We start from the raw sequence: 17,877 nt of genomic DNA on the forward strand, positions 1-17,877 counted from the left end.
TGTTGTTCACCTCTCAATACTCGGGGACTAGCAATACCCATAATCTCATCTGGTTTTACAACTGGTTTCTAATCATAATGTATACATTTCTTGAGAAGTGAGAATTCTTGGCAAATTTTAGTGTCTCCCACCTCAGTGCCAAAACATAAAGATGAAAAATGATATAGAGGAAAAGGGGATGTCAAAATAATGTCAAATCAATGGTGGAGAAACAGTGAACCCAGAAAGTGTCCTTTGAAATCCTGGTCAGCCATAGCTCTACAACTCTCAAGAAACTTACTGGGATGAATTTTCCTAATATAATCCTATATGATCTCATCTAGTTTTGATCAATTATTTATCTGTGTAAAAAATTGTTTTTTAATTGTTTTTTCCACTATTAGTACCATAACATAGTATTACTAAATAATATCCTTAAATGTGAAAAGAATGTGCAAACAGACACGATGATGAGACACTATTATGGCATGTTTTCACCTCATCAATTCAATTCATTTTATCCTTTCACTCATGCATTCATCCATTCTCATAAAACTATCTTTAACTCCACCAGATAGAATACACCACACCAACAGTGGTCTCTCGGGAGTGGTATGTGGGCAGAATGACATGTATATTTTTATGTATATGTGCATGTAATATACAGACATATACATTGCTTACATTTTTATGACGAACATATGAATATTTTTGATTAAAGGCAAAAAGTTTTTTCAAACAAACAAAAACAGAAAACAAACCAGAGACAAAATAATTGTTTACTTCTCTTTATCACAATTCCTAAATAATTCTTAACTAGACACAGTTGCTAAATAGAAAACTAAAATGTCGTTTGTCAGACCAAAGAGAAATCTAGCCCAGAAACTGATAGACATGTAATGGTGACATCAGTTCCTAACCCCACAAGATAATACTATTTAGATTAATATCCTTCTTTGGTCAAACTATTAAAGTATAACAATGTTTTCAACTTTTAGAAATAATAATATGGTTATTACATAAGACTAAAACATCAACAGCTGTATCTGTGACTTTCATTTGGGTTGACATCATAAATCCACTAAATACTTAACAGAATCAGATGTAAAGACTTCAAACACTGAATACTCGTTTTTAAAAAGACTCTAAGAAATCATGAATTTGGATTAATTCAGTGAGGTAACATCATCATTTTCAATTTATTTAGTTTATTTTCTCTTTGTCTGAAGCAGTTACAGTAGAAAGTAAAGACTTATAGGAAACAAGATAAAACTAAACAATGACATATATGATTAGAAGAAAAGACTGATGGAGGATGTGCAGATGAACAATTATTGGTAGAAGTAGATTCTGTTCAAGTGTAAACTTTTGGTCCTGTTGCACCTCCCTCCAGCAACTTCAAGATTAAAGTAAATGCCAATCTCTACATTCTGAATTGCTAATTGCTTTTCTAAATCACAGCACCTATTCTCGAACTTTCACATGTCAACAGCTCATTAATATCTACTGTAAATGTAGTTCTCTAAAAAGAACCACAGATTTTACATTTATTTAGACAGATAACTGGCACACAAAAATAGAGCTCCTTCAATTACAATTTGGCAGAAGTTAACTTTAATTTAAAATCTGCCTGTGAATTTTATGACAACACAGCAATGAAATGACTATTTTAAATGAGATTAGCTGCTGTTGATAGTGATAATGCTTGGATAGTGCTTATAAATCAACAAAGGTTGTACTTAGGATTTTATAATGAGTCATTTCAGAACCATCAACTATCATCACTTAAATGGTATATAAATGTAAACAGTGTCAGGAGGTTAAAGTACTAAGTTGATCTTCACAAAATCATGAATGTAGTCCATACACATAAAAAAACTCAAAGTACATTTTTGTCTGCTCTTATTCCTATAGCTTTTGTCTCAGTTAATATCTAATGTTTTAATGTAAGAAAGACTTTAACCAAGATTAGAAAAACAATACCACTCAACAGTTCATCAGGATGAAATAATCAGTTCAGGTCACTATTCTGCTGGCTAACTACATAAATCTTCCTGCAAAAAAAAGAGAATTTTACCTAATTCCTTATCATAACACTTAAGCTTATTGAGGCACAGCAGTTACACAATCTCATTAAAGTCACTGACTTTGTGAATTTTTAAATTAAAGAAAAAGATCATAAGGTGATTTTACAAATATACAAATGTGGTAAAAATTTGGGAAAATACCCTTTTTCCCAAAATATTAGAAATTTATAAATAAAAGCCATATCTATATGGATGTCCACATTTTACTTATAACAGGAAACTGGAAACAGCCTCAAATACAGCAGTAGAGAATTGGTTAAATAAATTGCAGTGTGTTTGTATGAATAAAATAATATATAGCCCATTACAATTAATTGGAAAATCACATTTTTGGCAAGTTAAAATGTTGTTTAAGTATAAAACAAAAAAAAAAGTACATCTTCCCAGGAATGCAAGAATTTTTCAATATCCATAAATCAATCAATGTGATACACCACATTAACAAATTGAAGAATAAAAACCATATGACCATCTCAATAGATGCAGAAAAAAACTTCTGACAAAATTCAACATCCATGTATGATAAAAACTCTCCAGAAAGTGGGCATGCAGGGAACATACCTCCATGTAATAAAGGCTATATATGACAAACCCACAGCTAAAATCCATACTCAATGGCGAAAAGCTGAAAGCACTTCCTGTAAGATCAGGAACAAGGCAAGGATGCCTACTCTCACCAAACTTATTCAACATAGTATTGGAAGTCCTAACCACAGTAATCAGACAAGAAAAAGAAATAAAAGGAGCCCAAATTGGAAACGAAATAAAACTGTCACTGTTTGCAGATGACATCATACTATACATAGATAATCCTAAAGACGCCACAAGAAAACTACTAGAGCTCAATGAATTCAGTAAAGTTGAAGAATACAAAATTAATGAACAGAAATCTGTTGTATTTCTATACACTAACAATGAACTATCAGAAAGAGAAAGTAAAAAAACCCACCCCATTTACCATCACATCAAAAAGAATGAAATACCTAGGAATAAACCTACCTAAGGAGGTAAAAGACCCATACTCAGAAAACTATAAGATACTGATGAAAGAAACTGAAGAGGATACAAACAGATGGAAAGATATACTGTGCTCTTGGACTGGAAGAAGTAAAATTGTTAAAATGACCATACTACCCAAGGAAATCCAAAGAGTCAATGCAATCTGTATCAGAATACCAATGGCATTTTCCACAGAACCTGAACAAATAATTCAAAAACTTTATGGAAACACAAAAGACCCCGAATAGCCAAAACAATCTTGAGTAAGAAGAACAGATCTAGAGGAATCATGCCCCCTGATTTCAGACTATAATACAAAGCTACAGTAATCAAAACAGTCTGGTACTGGCACAAAAACAGACACATAGATCAGTGGAACAGAATAGAGAGCCCAGAAATAAACCATGTACTTATAGTCAATTAATCTACAACAAAGGAAGTAAGAATATATAATGGAGGAAAGACAGTCTCTTCAATAACTGGTGCTGGGAAAACCAGACAGCTACATGTAAAAGAATGAAATCAGAACATTCTCTAACACATGAAAAGATGCTCAACATCACTAATCATTAGGGAAATGCAAATCAAAACCACAATGAGATATCACCTCATACTTGTCAGTATGACTATTATCAAAAAGAACACAAATAACAAATGTTGGAGAGGATGTGGAGAAAAGGGAAGCCCAGTAGTAATGATACCTAGTATTCAGAACTTGGTTTCTAAATCCCATTCTTAAATACACAGAGAGAGGGCTCTTGGAAAAGTGGTTGATTCTAGGGCTAGAACAGGGAAAACACAAGATGAGGCTGGAGCATCTTGCAGTGTCAGAAAGAAAGGAAGTGCTCAAACAAGGATAGGCTATTTCACAAGGACACAGGAACCAACTGGAAGGAACTCACAATGACCAAAGCTGAAACAATTTGAACAACAAAATAAACAATGGTAGTATGAGATTATAACCCATAGTATAAAATAAATATCTATGAACCCACAGTGATACATATAATTTAATAAATAAATAAATGAGGAAGAAGAGACAGCTCTTATTTACAGAAGAATTGCAATAAATAAGTGAAAATGGGAAGAGGAAAATAGAAAATGACCATTAGGCAAACATTAGTGTACCTTGGGGGAGATAATTTGAGACTATTAACAACTAAATGCAAAGTGGGATCCTGGACCAGAACCTGAAACAGAAATATAACATTATTGAAAAAAATCAGTGAAATTCAAATTAGGTCTACAGTTTAGTAGTTAGTATTCCACCAATATTAATTTCTAAGTTTTGATAATGGTACTACGGCTACATGAGATGTTAGCATTAGGAGAAGCTGAATAAAGTATATACAGAACCTCTCTGTACTAATTTTTCAACTTTACCACAAATCTAAAATTTGTTCAGAAAATCTTAATATTTTAATGCATTTAATGTATTATAATGTTTATAAAATTTACACACCAGGCAGATGCTCCACTGTTTATCCTTTGGCTTCATATGCCACCACCACCCCAAGCGCCAGAACACCACTACAGTTTGAGAAGCATGATTCTAATCTATTCAACAGTAGAACTTAATTGAGAAATAAGCAAAAATACAAGGTAATGATTTTCTACTGTGTCTACAAATTAGAATTAGTTAGAATAATTCAACTAATTGGTTTTTAATAAATATATACAGGTACATCAACAACAAAGACAGTGTGGTATATTTCAAAGAATGTTGGAATAGGAATAAGATCTGAGTTTGTCCCCAGTCATCTGCTTGTTTGACTATGGACAAACCTCAACTTTCTCATCAACAGATAACTCCCTTCCAAACTACCATGAATCTACCATCCGTAGATGAGCAAGGACCAATGTTGCACTGAGCATATATGAGGCAATTCTAAATTCCCATCACTAGAACAGTGGCTTGGCATATATAATATTTATCAAATATTTATTTAGGGACTGCTGTATTCCAGACCTCTCAGGCACTGGGGATATTAAGATGACTAAGACATGATCCCTAATCTCTAAAAGTCTAATAGAGCCAAGAGATCTATAAACAATAATAATACTGTGTGAAAAATATTATAAGAATGTACAGAAGACTTGAAAGTACAGGCAAATAGAAAAAATTAATACTACTTGGATTATCAAGGAAGACATCACTAGAAAGTGGTATACTAGCTATGTCCTAAAGAAGGAGTACTCTATTCACATAGAATAGGGACCAGCATGAAAAAAGGCATAAAGATGTGAGAGAATACTGTATACTTAGAGAGAGTACATGATGGGATACTGTTGAAGCAGGCTGTAGGCGGAAGGGGAAATTTCTATGAGAATTTACAACTGCAAACTTGAACCACAGGTGATTATGGTGTTCTAATACATGCTACTCACATAAACCAAGAACCCTCAAGCCTAGAAATTAACATACAAATTGTTTTGAGCCAGTGTAGTAGATGATGGTTCCCCAAAGTTGTCGATGTCCTAATCCCCAGAAGCTGTGAATAAGCTTTCTTATATGACAAAACGGACTTTGCTAACATGCATAAATAAAGTATCCTGAGATGGGAGGAATATCCTACAGTATCCAGGTAGGCCCCAATGTAAACACAAGGTTCCTTATGAGAGAGGCAAGAAGGTCAAGGGCAGAAAAACAAGGTAGCATGATAGAGGGTGAAGTGAGGCTCTTGAAGATGGAAGAAGGGGCCATGAGCCAAGGAATGAGGTGGCCTCTAGAAGCTGAAAAAGATAAGGAAACAGATGCTCCCCTGAATCCTCCAAAAGGAATGTAACACTGCCTGCCTACAACTTTATTTCAGACCCGTAAGATTCATTTCATACTTCTGACCTGCAGAACTGTAAAAGAATAACTTTGTGTTGTGTTAAGCTACTACATTTGTGGTAATTTGTTACAGCAGCAATAGGAACTAATATGGTCAGTAATAGCACTGGCTGACCAGGCAAAAGTAAATGCAAAACCACTTAGTACGAACATACCCCCTCAAACAGGTCACACAGCATTCCCACAGATAAAGCCCCGCTAAAGAAAAACTGGAAATTTTAGGGAAAGGAAATAAGAAAGAGTACTGACCCTGAAGATGGAGAGAAAATGACAAAGAGCAGTATTAAACCTCAAAGAACTTCACATAAAATATTTCACACGTTTTTAAAAAAATGAATTGAAACACAAAGAAAGAACACGATGGCTTTAAAAAATAACCCAACAGGACTTCTAGAAATGAAAGTCATTGAAGAAAATGATAGCTAGGATAAATAGAAAATTAGACTCATCTAAAGACAGAGTTAATGAACTAGAGGTCTGCAAACATTTTCTATAAAGGGCCAGATAGTAAATTTTTAGGCTTTGCAGACCACAGTTTTTGTTGCAACTACTTAACTCTTTGACTTTGTAGTGTGAAAGCAGCCATAGTCAATATGTAAACATGTATATCTATAAGCATATAATAAGCATGGTTGTGTTCCAATATGACTTTATTAAAAAAAAAAAAAAAAACAAGTGGCTGACCTGTGGGCCATAGTTGCTAACCCCAGAACAAGAAGATAAAGCTGAGAAAACTACTCAGAATGCTCTATCAAAAGGTAAAAAGATGAAAAATATGAAAGTGACATTAAAAGGCATAAAGGATAGAATGAAAAGGTGTAATTTATAAGAGAATTTCCAAAAGAAAGAAGAGAGATGTTTGAAGAAACAGTTGAGGGTTTTCCCACCAACAAAAGGCATAAGTCATCTGATTTCAAGAAACAAAACAATTTCTGAACAGTATAAATAGAAATAAAATCCACACCTTGACAGATAAGAGGAAGACTATATAACTATAAAGACAAACAGAAGAATATCAAAGCAATCAGAAAATAAAAAAAGAGAATTCACCTACCAAAGAACAACATTTCTCAACAACAACAAACAACAGTATTGTTAGAGTAATATAAGTTAACATTTACTAAGGGCTTACTATGTTTCAGGCACTGTTATAAATCCATTACATTGATTATTTTATTTAATCCAATAAACAATTTATAAATTACTATTATAATGCACTTTAGATCAAGAAACTGAGTTACAGAAAGATTAATTAATTTGTCAAAGGTTACACACCTAGTAAGTGAAGAAACCAGGACTTAAACCCAGGTATACTAGCTTAAAAGCCCATACACAACTTCCCAGTTGGAGCCAAAGCACGGGAAGTTGGTTGAAATGTAAAAGGTACCATTGCTACGGAAAGTAGTAAGGCAGTTCCTCAAAAAATTAAAAATAGAATTACTATATCAATTCTGGGTATATATCTAAAAGAACTGAAAGCAGGATCTTGACGATATATTTGCACATCCATGTTCATAGCAGCATTATTCACTATAGTCAAGAGGTGGAAGCGAGTCAAATGTTTATAAACAGATGAATATAGTATATACATACAATGGAATATTATTCAGCCTTAAAAAGGAAGGAAATTCTGACACATGATACAAAATGGATGAGCCTTGAGGACATTATACTGACTGAAATAAGCCAATCACAAAAAGACAAATAACGTATAATTCCAATTATATGAGGAATCTAGAGAAGTAAAATTCATGGAGACAGAAAGTAGAATGGTAGTTGCCAGGGCTGGGGGGAAGAGGAATGGAGAGTTATTGTTCAATGGGCATAGAGTTCAGGTTTGTAATATCAAAAGTCCTGGAGATCTGCTACACAACAATATGAATATACTTAACACTACTCAACTGTATACACTTAGAAATAGTTAAGATGGCAAATTTTATGTTATGTGTTCTTTTTACCACAATTTAAAAGTTATTTAAAAAAAAGATATACTCCAATAAAGATGTTAAAAAAAAAAAGAAAACATGGTAAGGCATGTCCGTGGAACAGAGACATACGGTACTATTGTAGATGTAAAGCAGAAATGAAAGGGCTAGGGAAGATTGAATCTAACTATGAAGAACCATAAATGCTAAAATGAACAAAAATGAGAAAATATTTAAACCTGGCTCAGAGCAGGAAAACATTCTATAAATCAATACCTAGATGTATCTAAACTCTCAAAAGCTACCAAGCCTGAGGCTCTAAAATAGAAGTTTTGTCACTTTGAAATACTATGTATTAAGGTATAAGTTCTTAACATTATCAAGTCTTTCTAATTGATTCATTGTTTACCGAAATTAGATTTAGCTTCTTATATTCCTAATCAAAATTTACTTTGTAATATCAGTAAACCCTATGTGATTTATAAAATATTCTTCGTTGTGTGAAAATCTCAGGTTTTAGAATAAGAAAACACAAAATAAATTTGCATTTAAACTTAGACATGCACTAGCTGGGTAAAGTTAGAAAAATTACTTAACCTCTCTATGCCTCACATCCCACCCCCATTTGCTAAATTGGGATAACACCACCCTCCTCACTCAGCTGTGACGAGAGTTAAATTATATAACGTGCAAAGAAACTGATATGGGAAGTAGCTTACAGTGTGAGCACAACAAATAACTTTGGGAAATTTAAGATTTTATTTTCAATTTTAGGTTAATTAACATTATCAGAAATAAATTTGAATTTACATTCTTATTAAGCCTTTTTAAAGCACACTGGCTCAGTACCTCAGCTTTCAAGGCAGCAAGTTTTTCAGCATGTGAATCCATATGTCAAAAAGACTGAATTAAGACATTAACACAGCAGTTACACATATGATAGTGAAAGAGAATTCCAAGAGCAGGACTTGAGAACAGAAACTAATTTAATTTAGAAATTTCATCCAATAACTGAGGAGTTATGCTTTGAAAATAAATTTAGAAAGGGTAAATGAACTAATACCACTTTTGGATTCCTACATATTTACAATGGGATAATATATGAGAAGGCACTGTGAACTATAGCAAATCTTGTTATTCTTAGTATTCTGACATTCTGAAAAACTTGCAGTTACTATCAAACAGAAAATATAAACTCATTATTTCTTGTTTCCTTTCTACTCCTATTTAATGAACAATTAAAGGGCCAAAATACAACGGTCAAAAGCATTAAATAGATAGGCAAAAAGTTAAGGGTTTGTTTCAGGAGGAAGCAGGAAGGGAAAGATTTATGCTTTATCTTAAACTTGAATTTTCCATTAACTTCCTTTTTATCATCACATTTAAGGAAGAAGGGGAAAACAAAATTCTAGATATTCTAGATTTTTCTAATAGTTTAAATTTTGATGAATTTTAAGAAAACCACATACTCTTATCAGCTGATTTTTTTCAATAATCAAATACAAAGCCTAAAATACAACAGCATATACAGGTTTTACACACCCACACATGTATATAATTAAATGGTCAGGTGTGAGGTTTCCAAGCCTCTTGGAGAATTATCATTTAAAAAAACAAAATCACTCATGTGAAAAATAAAATTATGATACATTTGGTTTATCCTCAAAGGAAACAGAACACCATTTCACAGAGTATAATAGTAAAACCTGTACATTATATATTTCACATGTTTTTGGTGAAAATTAAACAATTCCAATTGTTTTCCTAACTTAAAAAGTTTATATAGGATGTATATATATACACAAACACGTGTGTATATTTAAATTTTAATTTTGTATAGAGGTATTTAGGAAGTATCAAATGCTACCATTGATAAACTTACGAATCAACATGCAGAACCCTCTGGCCACTTCTTGAACATGCAGCCGCAATGATGGATTCAGGCAAACCTATAAAAACATACACCTATATCATTTAGAATGTAGAAATATATATATATATATATATAAAACACAAAAAATATTCATGCCATCGCTGTATAGAAGAGTTTAACAAAAGAGGCTCATTCTTGTATTCAAAATTATAGTTTGTATTATTATGCTGTTGAATGATGTTTCTTAAACATATACTAGTAATACTGAAAATTTTATCATGTGGAAGAGAGGTTTTTAAAAATCAAGTACTTAAACTCTTTTTATCTACCAATTACCATAAATGAGCAACTGTCAAAATATTGTTCATATAGCACTTTATTATTTAGAAACTATGTTCACACACTAGCTCATCTGATTCTCCCAAATGCACTGAGAGAGAAGGATCTGCATACACATTTTAGAGATGAAGAAGAAACTAGGGTGCAAATTGGTTAACTTGCTGCCCAATGCTTTACAAAAAAAAAAAAGTTCTAGAGTTGAAATTTTAACCCAAATCTTAACTCCAAGCCACAGTGCCTCTTTGGGGGAATGGCATACATTTTTCAGTTTAAGCAATAGCTTAACTAATTTAAAAAGAGGCCATTTACATGATATATTATTTTACTTCTGGTTAATACAGCAGTTTGATAAGAATATTACTGTTTGGGAATTAAATTAAGCCACACCATAAAGTTTATCATAAAAGGAAATATATATATTACTACTACCAGTACCAAAAAAATTTACTAAAGATAACAATTTTATAATAAAAAATTCAGATGTTCAGCTACATCAACTAGTTAATACTCTATGTTGTAAATTTAAGACTCTTCCATAACTTTTTATCATAAGAGATACCATTTCAACAGAGGCTATTAAATCTTTTATATCAGTCTGATGAACAAAGCATGTTTTGAAAGTTTAGTGCTGCTACTGTTTCCCTACAATGAGATACCACGGACCTCTTGGAATTTTACCTAGTAGAAAAGAAATAGCATTCTTTTGGCAAGGGTTTAAACTACACACTAAGCATCAAGGATTTCAAGAAAAGAGAATGATTATCTTCTTTATGTAAAAAGCAATATGCATATGGAAGCAACTTATGTAGTCAATCTGTAGTTAAAACCACATTAAACAAAAGATTCTGCTGCATTCATGGAAGAACTAGAGTTTTCTAGTGGTGAACGCTTTGTGGGTATAAAATGTTTGGTTCAAAAAAGAAGTTCTGACCAAATGTACTGAATATAGCCATTAAATATCAATTATTGGAAATAAGCCATCATAAAGTTGCAACCTTAACTTTGGATATAATACACAGGAAAAAATTTTGTGGTGTAGGAGGAAATAGAAGGAAGAAAGGAAAATTCTAAATAGTTAAGCATACTTAGTTCTTCAAACGGTTAAAACTGTATTGTTCTAATGTCTTTTGTCTTAAGACTATCTGAGCTTTTTATATCTAAAAAATAACTTTCCTTATTAATGAAATTCAGTCACTATGGTACTGTAAAAGCTGCTAAGTGGCTTAAAAAGGACAATAGCAAAGAAATATTCAGGAAGCAGGATTAGTAGTATGTTTACATGTGTAATAATGACAGCATTAATAATACATCACCAAACATCAGTACAGGGCTTTATGATTCACAATGCATTTTCATATACATCATCTCATTTATTCCTCATTATAACTCTGGGAAGCCGGCAGTATTATCCATGCGAAAAAAATGGGATGAGAAATGTTAAATAATTTGCCAAAGATCAAGTAATTCAGTAATTCGGCATCACAAATTCAAATTACCATGGTAAATTCACTCTCTCCAACTTGGACAAGAGTCTGAGAATGAGGATGTAAGGGCAGGATAGCAACATAATGAAATGGGCATGGTCCCAGTCAGACAGAGCTAAGTTTGAATCTTAGTTTTGCTGCGTAACTAGCTATGAGATCTCAGGCAAGTCACTTGACTTCTCTTAGCTTTTGTTTCTTCATCCATCAATGGGAATACCACCATCTACCTCATAGGGTTGTTCAGTTGTTAGCAGAGGGTACTTGCTCTATAAAGAATACCTACTTTTATTTTCTTCAGAAAGATATTTTAGAAGCACTACATTTTCACCTAAATACTACTCCAAACATACACCCATTTTTACCAGATGCCAACTCCAATAGCAAACAATAATAAAATTACCCTCCTCTATTTGGATCAAATTAGCTGTTACTTTGGATAGGCAAATAGGCATGTGGTTATTCCCACGGTTGCGATCAACACAGTCAGGAGTCATGTCTCTGCTGACAAGGCAAAACCAAGGACAGATTTCAATACTAAACATGATTTAAGTTCAAATTACATAAAACCAAAATGATTATCATTTGTGTTTTCCCTTAATATTTCCATCCAGACATCCCCTCAAGTTCGTGAAACTGATAGGCTATTTCTGTGTTAAATGGTAAGGGCCTATCATCTTCATGCTTTTTTTTTAACTGTGAATAAATTTTAGTAAATGTACAGTCATGCAACTACCACAACAATCACATTTTAGAACACTTCCATCACCACCAAATTTTCCTCGAGCCCCTTTGTAATTAATCTTCATCCCTTCCTCATGCCCCAGGAAACCAGATTTGCCTTTTCTAGAATTTCATGTAAATGGAATCATACAGAACAGTATATATAATTTTTTCTTGATTTTTTTACTTAATATGATACTTTTGAGATTCATCCATGTTGTTGTATCAGCACTCCATTCTTTCTAGTTGTTACTAATCCATTGTATATCATCATTTTCTTTTTTTATCTGTACATCAGTTGATGGGCATTTGGATTGTTTCCAGTTTGGGACTATCATGAAATAATGATACTATGAACATTCATGTATAAGTCTTCCAGTGGACATATGTTTTCATTTCTCTCAGATAAATACCTAAGAGTGGAATTGCTGGGTCATATGGTAAGTGTATTTTAACATTTTAAGAAACTTCATTTTTTGAAATGGCTATATAGTTTTGCATTCCCACCAGCACTGTATGAGATTTCCAGTTGCTCCACACTGTCACCAATTCTTCTTATTTTTAGTCTTTTAAATCTTACCAACTCTAGTGTGGGTATAGTGGCACCTCATTGTGGTTTTAAGTTGCATTTCGCTGAGAATCTTTTCATGTGCTTTTTGACCATCCATATAGTTTCCTTTGTGTGGTATCTATTCAAGTATTTTTCTCATTTTATTATTGGATTGCTTTATAATTGAGTTGTAAGAGAATTTTATATTGTCTGGATACAAGTCCTTTTTCAAATATATGCCTTACAGGTATTTTCTCTTTATCAATGGCTTACCTTTTCATTTCCTGTGTTTTTGATAAGCTAATGTTTTAATCTTTATGAAGTCCAACTTACTATTTTTTCTTTTATGATTCATGCTTTTTGTATTCTATGTAAGAAACTTTTACTTGATTCAAAGTCACAAAGATTTTCTCCTAAATTCTTCTAGAAGATTTACGGTGCTAGCTCTTAGATTTAGGCCAATGATCTGGGTTTTTTTTGTTTGTTTTATGTTTTTATTGGGGTATAGTTGTTTTACAATGCTGTGTTAGTTTCTACTGTACAGCGAAGTGGAATTCCCTGTGCTACACAGCAGGTTCTCATTAGTTATCTATTTTATACATATTAGTGTATATAGGTCAATCCCAATCTCCCACTTCATCCCACCCCCACCCTTTCCCCCTTTGGTGTCCATATGGCAATGATCTGTTTTGACATAAATTTTGTGTATGTTATGAGGAAAAGGTTTAGGTACCTCTCTTAATGTCGATATCCAATTATTCCAGCATGATTTATTGAAGACTATTTCCTACCTTGGTAACTTCATCAAAACTCAATTGACCATGTCAGTGTGGGTCTGTTTCTGGACTCTCTGTTGCATTAATCCATGTGTCTATCCTTATGCCACTACCACACTGTCTTGATTATTGTACATTTTACGGTTAAGTCCTAAAATCAGGTAGAATAAGTCCTCCAACTTCATTCTTTTTAAATATTGTCTTGGCCATTCTAGATCCTTTGAAGTGCTGCATTTTCAATACACTTTAATGTTATATAATGCTACACAGTTTTATAGACAAAGAAGCCACAGACACATAGAGGTCTGGACAATTTGTCTGACTTTACAAGGTTGGGTTCCCTGTCTCTTTGTGGCCACAACTGACTTTCCTACTGGAATGTCAGCTTCATAAGAGCAGGGGCTGTGTATATTTTATTCACCACTGAATCCCCAGTAAAGCAGCGCTTGTGGTAGGTTTTCAACAAATATGTGTTGAACAGAAGATATCTTCATGCTTAGAATGATTAGAACGACAGACTAATAATACAGTTAATAATGTCTTCCTGGCCAGGATTTCATATTTCTTCCCACCCATTCAATAAACACCGAGTTCCTTGAACAGAGGAGGCACATAGTAGATTCTCTATAAATACCTGTTTAAGGAAAGAAAAGAAGAAATACATACAATAATGGGGAAAGGGAAGAGAGAGAGAGGGATAGAACAGACTGTGATAGGTAGTGAGAGGAAAAAAAAGATAAAGGCAATGCCTAGCCTAAAAGAGCTCAGAGTCTAAAGAATAAGAATTTAAAGGGACTGAAATAATAAAGGTAATTAAAACTGTTAGAGGAACACAAAGGAAAGAAGCATTCCCTCTGTAGAGGTGAGTCATGGAAAGCTCCAAGGAGCAGGGGACACTAACCAGCTGGGTCTTTCAGATCTGTAATAACACAACTGAAAAGTGTAGAAGAAAAAAGCTGAAGGAAAAGGGAAAGTGGAAGGGAATATTCTTGGCAAAGGGTGAAGGAAGAGAGTACCAAAAAGTGATGCCCAAAAGAGTGGTTGGAGCCAAACTGTGGAGTCTGAACTTGAACCTGTAAGCAACAGGGAGTCTAAGATTTTAGCCATAAGAACAAGATCTAATCAGTGTTTCAGAAAAATAACTCTAGGCACAGCACGAAGGATGAGTTTGCATAAAACTGGAGCTTTAGGTTTCATTTTTTTTTAATTCTTATTTAGGAAAAGTTAACATAATTAAACTTTTTGGTCTTACTTATAATTTAGCAAAATAAGTAAAACAACTAACTGCTTGTTTTGTTTAAATTAATATTTATAAGCTCAATTTTAATAGCTTTTAAACCCTTGACTAATTTCAAAATAAAGCCTTTTTTTTTTTAACACTTGGCACCATAAAAAGTGAACTACTTAGCTTCTGAATCATTACTCAAATTCACACAACATCCTTGTGAGGCATTTATATGGAACATATATAGGCTTATTACAATGAATTATACAGTCTCTCCCACAAGGGAAAGCCAGACATGAGTTAGAAACAAATAATCAGGGTTAAGTCACACAGCATTACACTGGAAACACACTGTAAAAAATCTGAGTACAAATATACAAGTACAATGTTTTCAACTGTAATATAGGGCTAATAATATATCTCATAGGGATATACGGAGGAATAGGTTAAAAAATGATATAAAACACCTTACACAGTATCTCCTAGCATGTCGCTGACATTCAATAAATATTGGTTCTCTTCCCTTCTCTTCCTACCCCTTCAATAACAAATCTGAAGTTACCTGAAGTTATACTTAAGCTGTTTGAAGGGAAAAAAACTACCATTTGTTTACTATTGACTTAAGTTATCCTCAAAGATCTAACAACTTAAAATAGTTTCTTGAAAAGAAGTCCAATAGCCTTTTCTATACGTACACTATAGGGCTTTTCCAGATGTATGCTACAGAAGTTCATCAAATACTTAATATCATTTAAACATTTCACATCATTAAATTCATTAGTGAGGCTGTTTCAAAGAACTCTGCCAAAGGATTGTAGGAAAAATGTATAAATCTGATGCAAGATCATCAACTTTTACTGGCAAGTCATTTTTATCAAACACAGGTAAATACTAGGTATTATATTAGCATTTCATAACAGCTTGTAACAGGGGAAACTGAAGTTTGTTACATTATGTCCTTCTCAGTTGAGGTTCTGTTATAAAGTTGGCAACTAGAAAAAATATATTAGAAGCTTATAGAATGTTATATGATCATATAACAAACACATAGTCCCAGCTCTATGATTTTCCAAAACCTGTCTAGATAAAATAAAGATGTTTCACTATCAAATGAAGCTAAGCTAAAATCAAGCCCAAAAAGGTATGAAATTAGCATTTTCAAGAATCTTATCTAAAATATTTTATAGGAATGAAACCATTATTTATTCATTTTTCAAAATCCCCTTTTAATCCAAATCCTTAATGTTGAACCTCATCACTTACAACTACAATATTTAGGTTAGCACTCTATGATCTATTCTTAAAATTGTATTAGTATCTGGAATTGATTTTTCCTAACACTATACTTACATAAGATAAACATTAAATACTTACACCACTCCCAGCATATCAAACAATATATAATAGATTCCCCTGACAGGACTTTGATGACCTGGCAAAGCCTGAGTGCTTTCAGCCCAAATCATATGAAACCATAAATCACTCTTTATTTTATAGAACATTTCAAAATGGATTCCTGCTTTCTACCTTGAAAGTCATTTCATGTGTTATTTATAACTAGTGAAGACCAGAATGGAAAGAAAATTACATACAACTAGAAAATTTACTGCGACTTTTTATAAAGAATAACTTCTTTTTTTCAGGAATAAAGTAGAATTACTGGCAAGGAAAAACTTGTGAGTATAAGAAGCTTTTAGAGAGCCACATCCTTTACTATTTAAACAACCCTATGTACAGACCTTCTGTACCACCGTAAACAAAGCATAAACAACATTAGGTACAGAACTGACTAGACTGAGCAACGCAAAGGTAAAACGACCCACTTAACTCATGTCACAGCTGCTCAAAGTGACATCACAAAATTAGACAGAAATTAAATTTCAACGCAGGTTTAAGTAGTTTTGTTCATTCCTATTAAATTATAAGTTAAAAGTTTATATCTTATATTTACTTTTTAGAGGTTACCTTAAAAAGAAAAAAAACTGCCAGTGAAGTAGCTTAGGGAAATTCCAAGAAGTATAGATAAAAAGACTGTTTTTAAATTGACAATTATTGTAATTCAGTTTGACCCACACGAAATATCAAACATACTAATAAATTTAGTATCTATGGACTTCTTCCTCATGGGAGAAAATACTGTTAATAATATCTATGTAGGGGAGCAGCTGCTGCAGCTTGCAGGTGTGGTGGGGGCCGGCCGAGCTGACCAAGCACAGACCCAAAACGGCGGAGCTGCGGCCCTGGGGCAGCCCGCGCCGGGGACATGCGCTGATTCGATCCCTCCGGAGAAGTCTGACACCTACCGAGCAGTCTTTCAATTCCTACAAGAAATCAAGAAAAAGAAAGCATTTGTGGGGGGTGCTGGGAAGATGGCGGAAGAGTAAGAGGCGGAGATCATCTTCCTCCCCACAGATACACCAGAAATACACCTACACGTGGAACAACTCCTACAGAACACCTACTGAAGGCTGGCAGAAGACCTCAGACCTCCCAAAAGGCAAGAAACTCCCCACGTACCTGGGTAGGGCAAAAGAAAAAAAAGAAAAAACAGAGACAAAAGAATAGGGACGCGACCTGCACCAGTGGGAGGGAGCTGCGAAGGAGGAAAGGTTTCCACACACTAGGAAGCCCCTCGCAGGCGGAGACTGCGGGAGGCGGAGGGGGGAGCTTCGTAGCCGCGGAGGTGAGCCAGCAGCAGGGGTACGGAGGGCAAAGCGGGGAGATTCCCGCACAGAGGATCGGTGCCGACCGGTACTCACCAGCCCGAGAGGCTTGTCTGCTCACCCGCCGGGGCGGGCGGGGCAGCGAGCTGAGGCTCGGGCTTTGGTCAGAGCGCAGGGAGAGGACTAGGGTTGGCGGCTTGAACACAGCCTGAAGGGGTTAGTGCACCACGGCTAGCGGGGAGGGAGTCCGGGGAAAAGTCTGCACCTGCCGAAGAGGCAAGAGACTATTTCTTCCCTCTTTGTTTCCTGGTGAGCGAGGAGAGGGGTTTAAGAGCGCTGCTTAAAGGAACTCAGGAGACGGGCGCGAGCCGCGGCTAAAAGCGCGAACCCCAGAGACGGGCGCGAGCCGCGGCTAAAAGCG

General features: G+C 34.3%; 1 protein-coding gene across 1 annotated transcript in view; it reads right to left on the reverse strand.

The window, feature by feature from the left end:
• CHM (CHM Rab escort protein) overlaps window positions 1–17,877 on the reverse strand; it is a 193,235-nt gene that overhangs the window by 161,841 nt on the left and 13,517 nt on the right. The window contains exons 2-3 of the mRNA XM_029240204.1: window positions 16,931–17,114; window positions 9,709–9,775 (exon numbers count right to left, since the gene is read on the reverse strand). Coding sequence (XP_029096037.1) covers window positions 9,709–9,775; window positions 16,931–17,114 — 251 coding nt within the window. The remainder of the gene's footprint in view (window positions 1–9,708; window positions 9,776–16,930; window positions 17,115–17,877) is intronic.

Source organism: Monodon monoceros, unplaced genomic scaffold (genome assembly GCF_005190385.1).
Source record: "Monodon monoceros isolate NGI ecotype Baffin Bay Population unplaced genomic scaffold, NGI_Narwhal_1 Super_Scaffold_22, whole genome shotgun sequence".
Lineage (NCBI taxonomy): Eukaryota > Metazoa > Chordata > Mammalia > Artiodactyla > Monodontidae > Monodon > Monodon monoceros.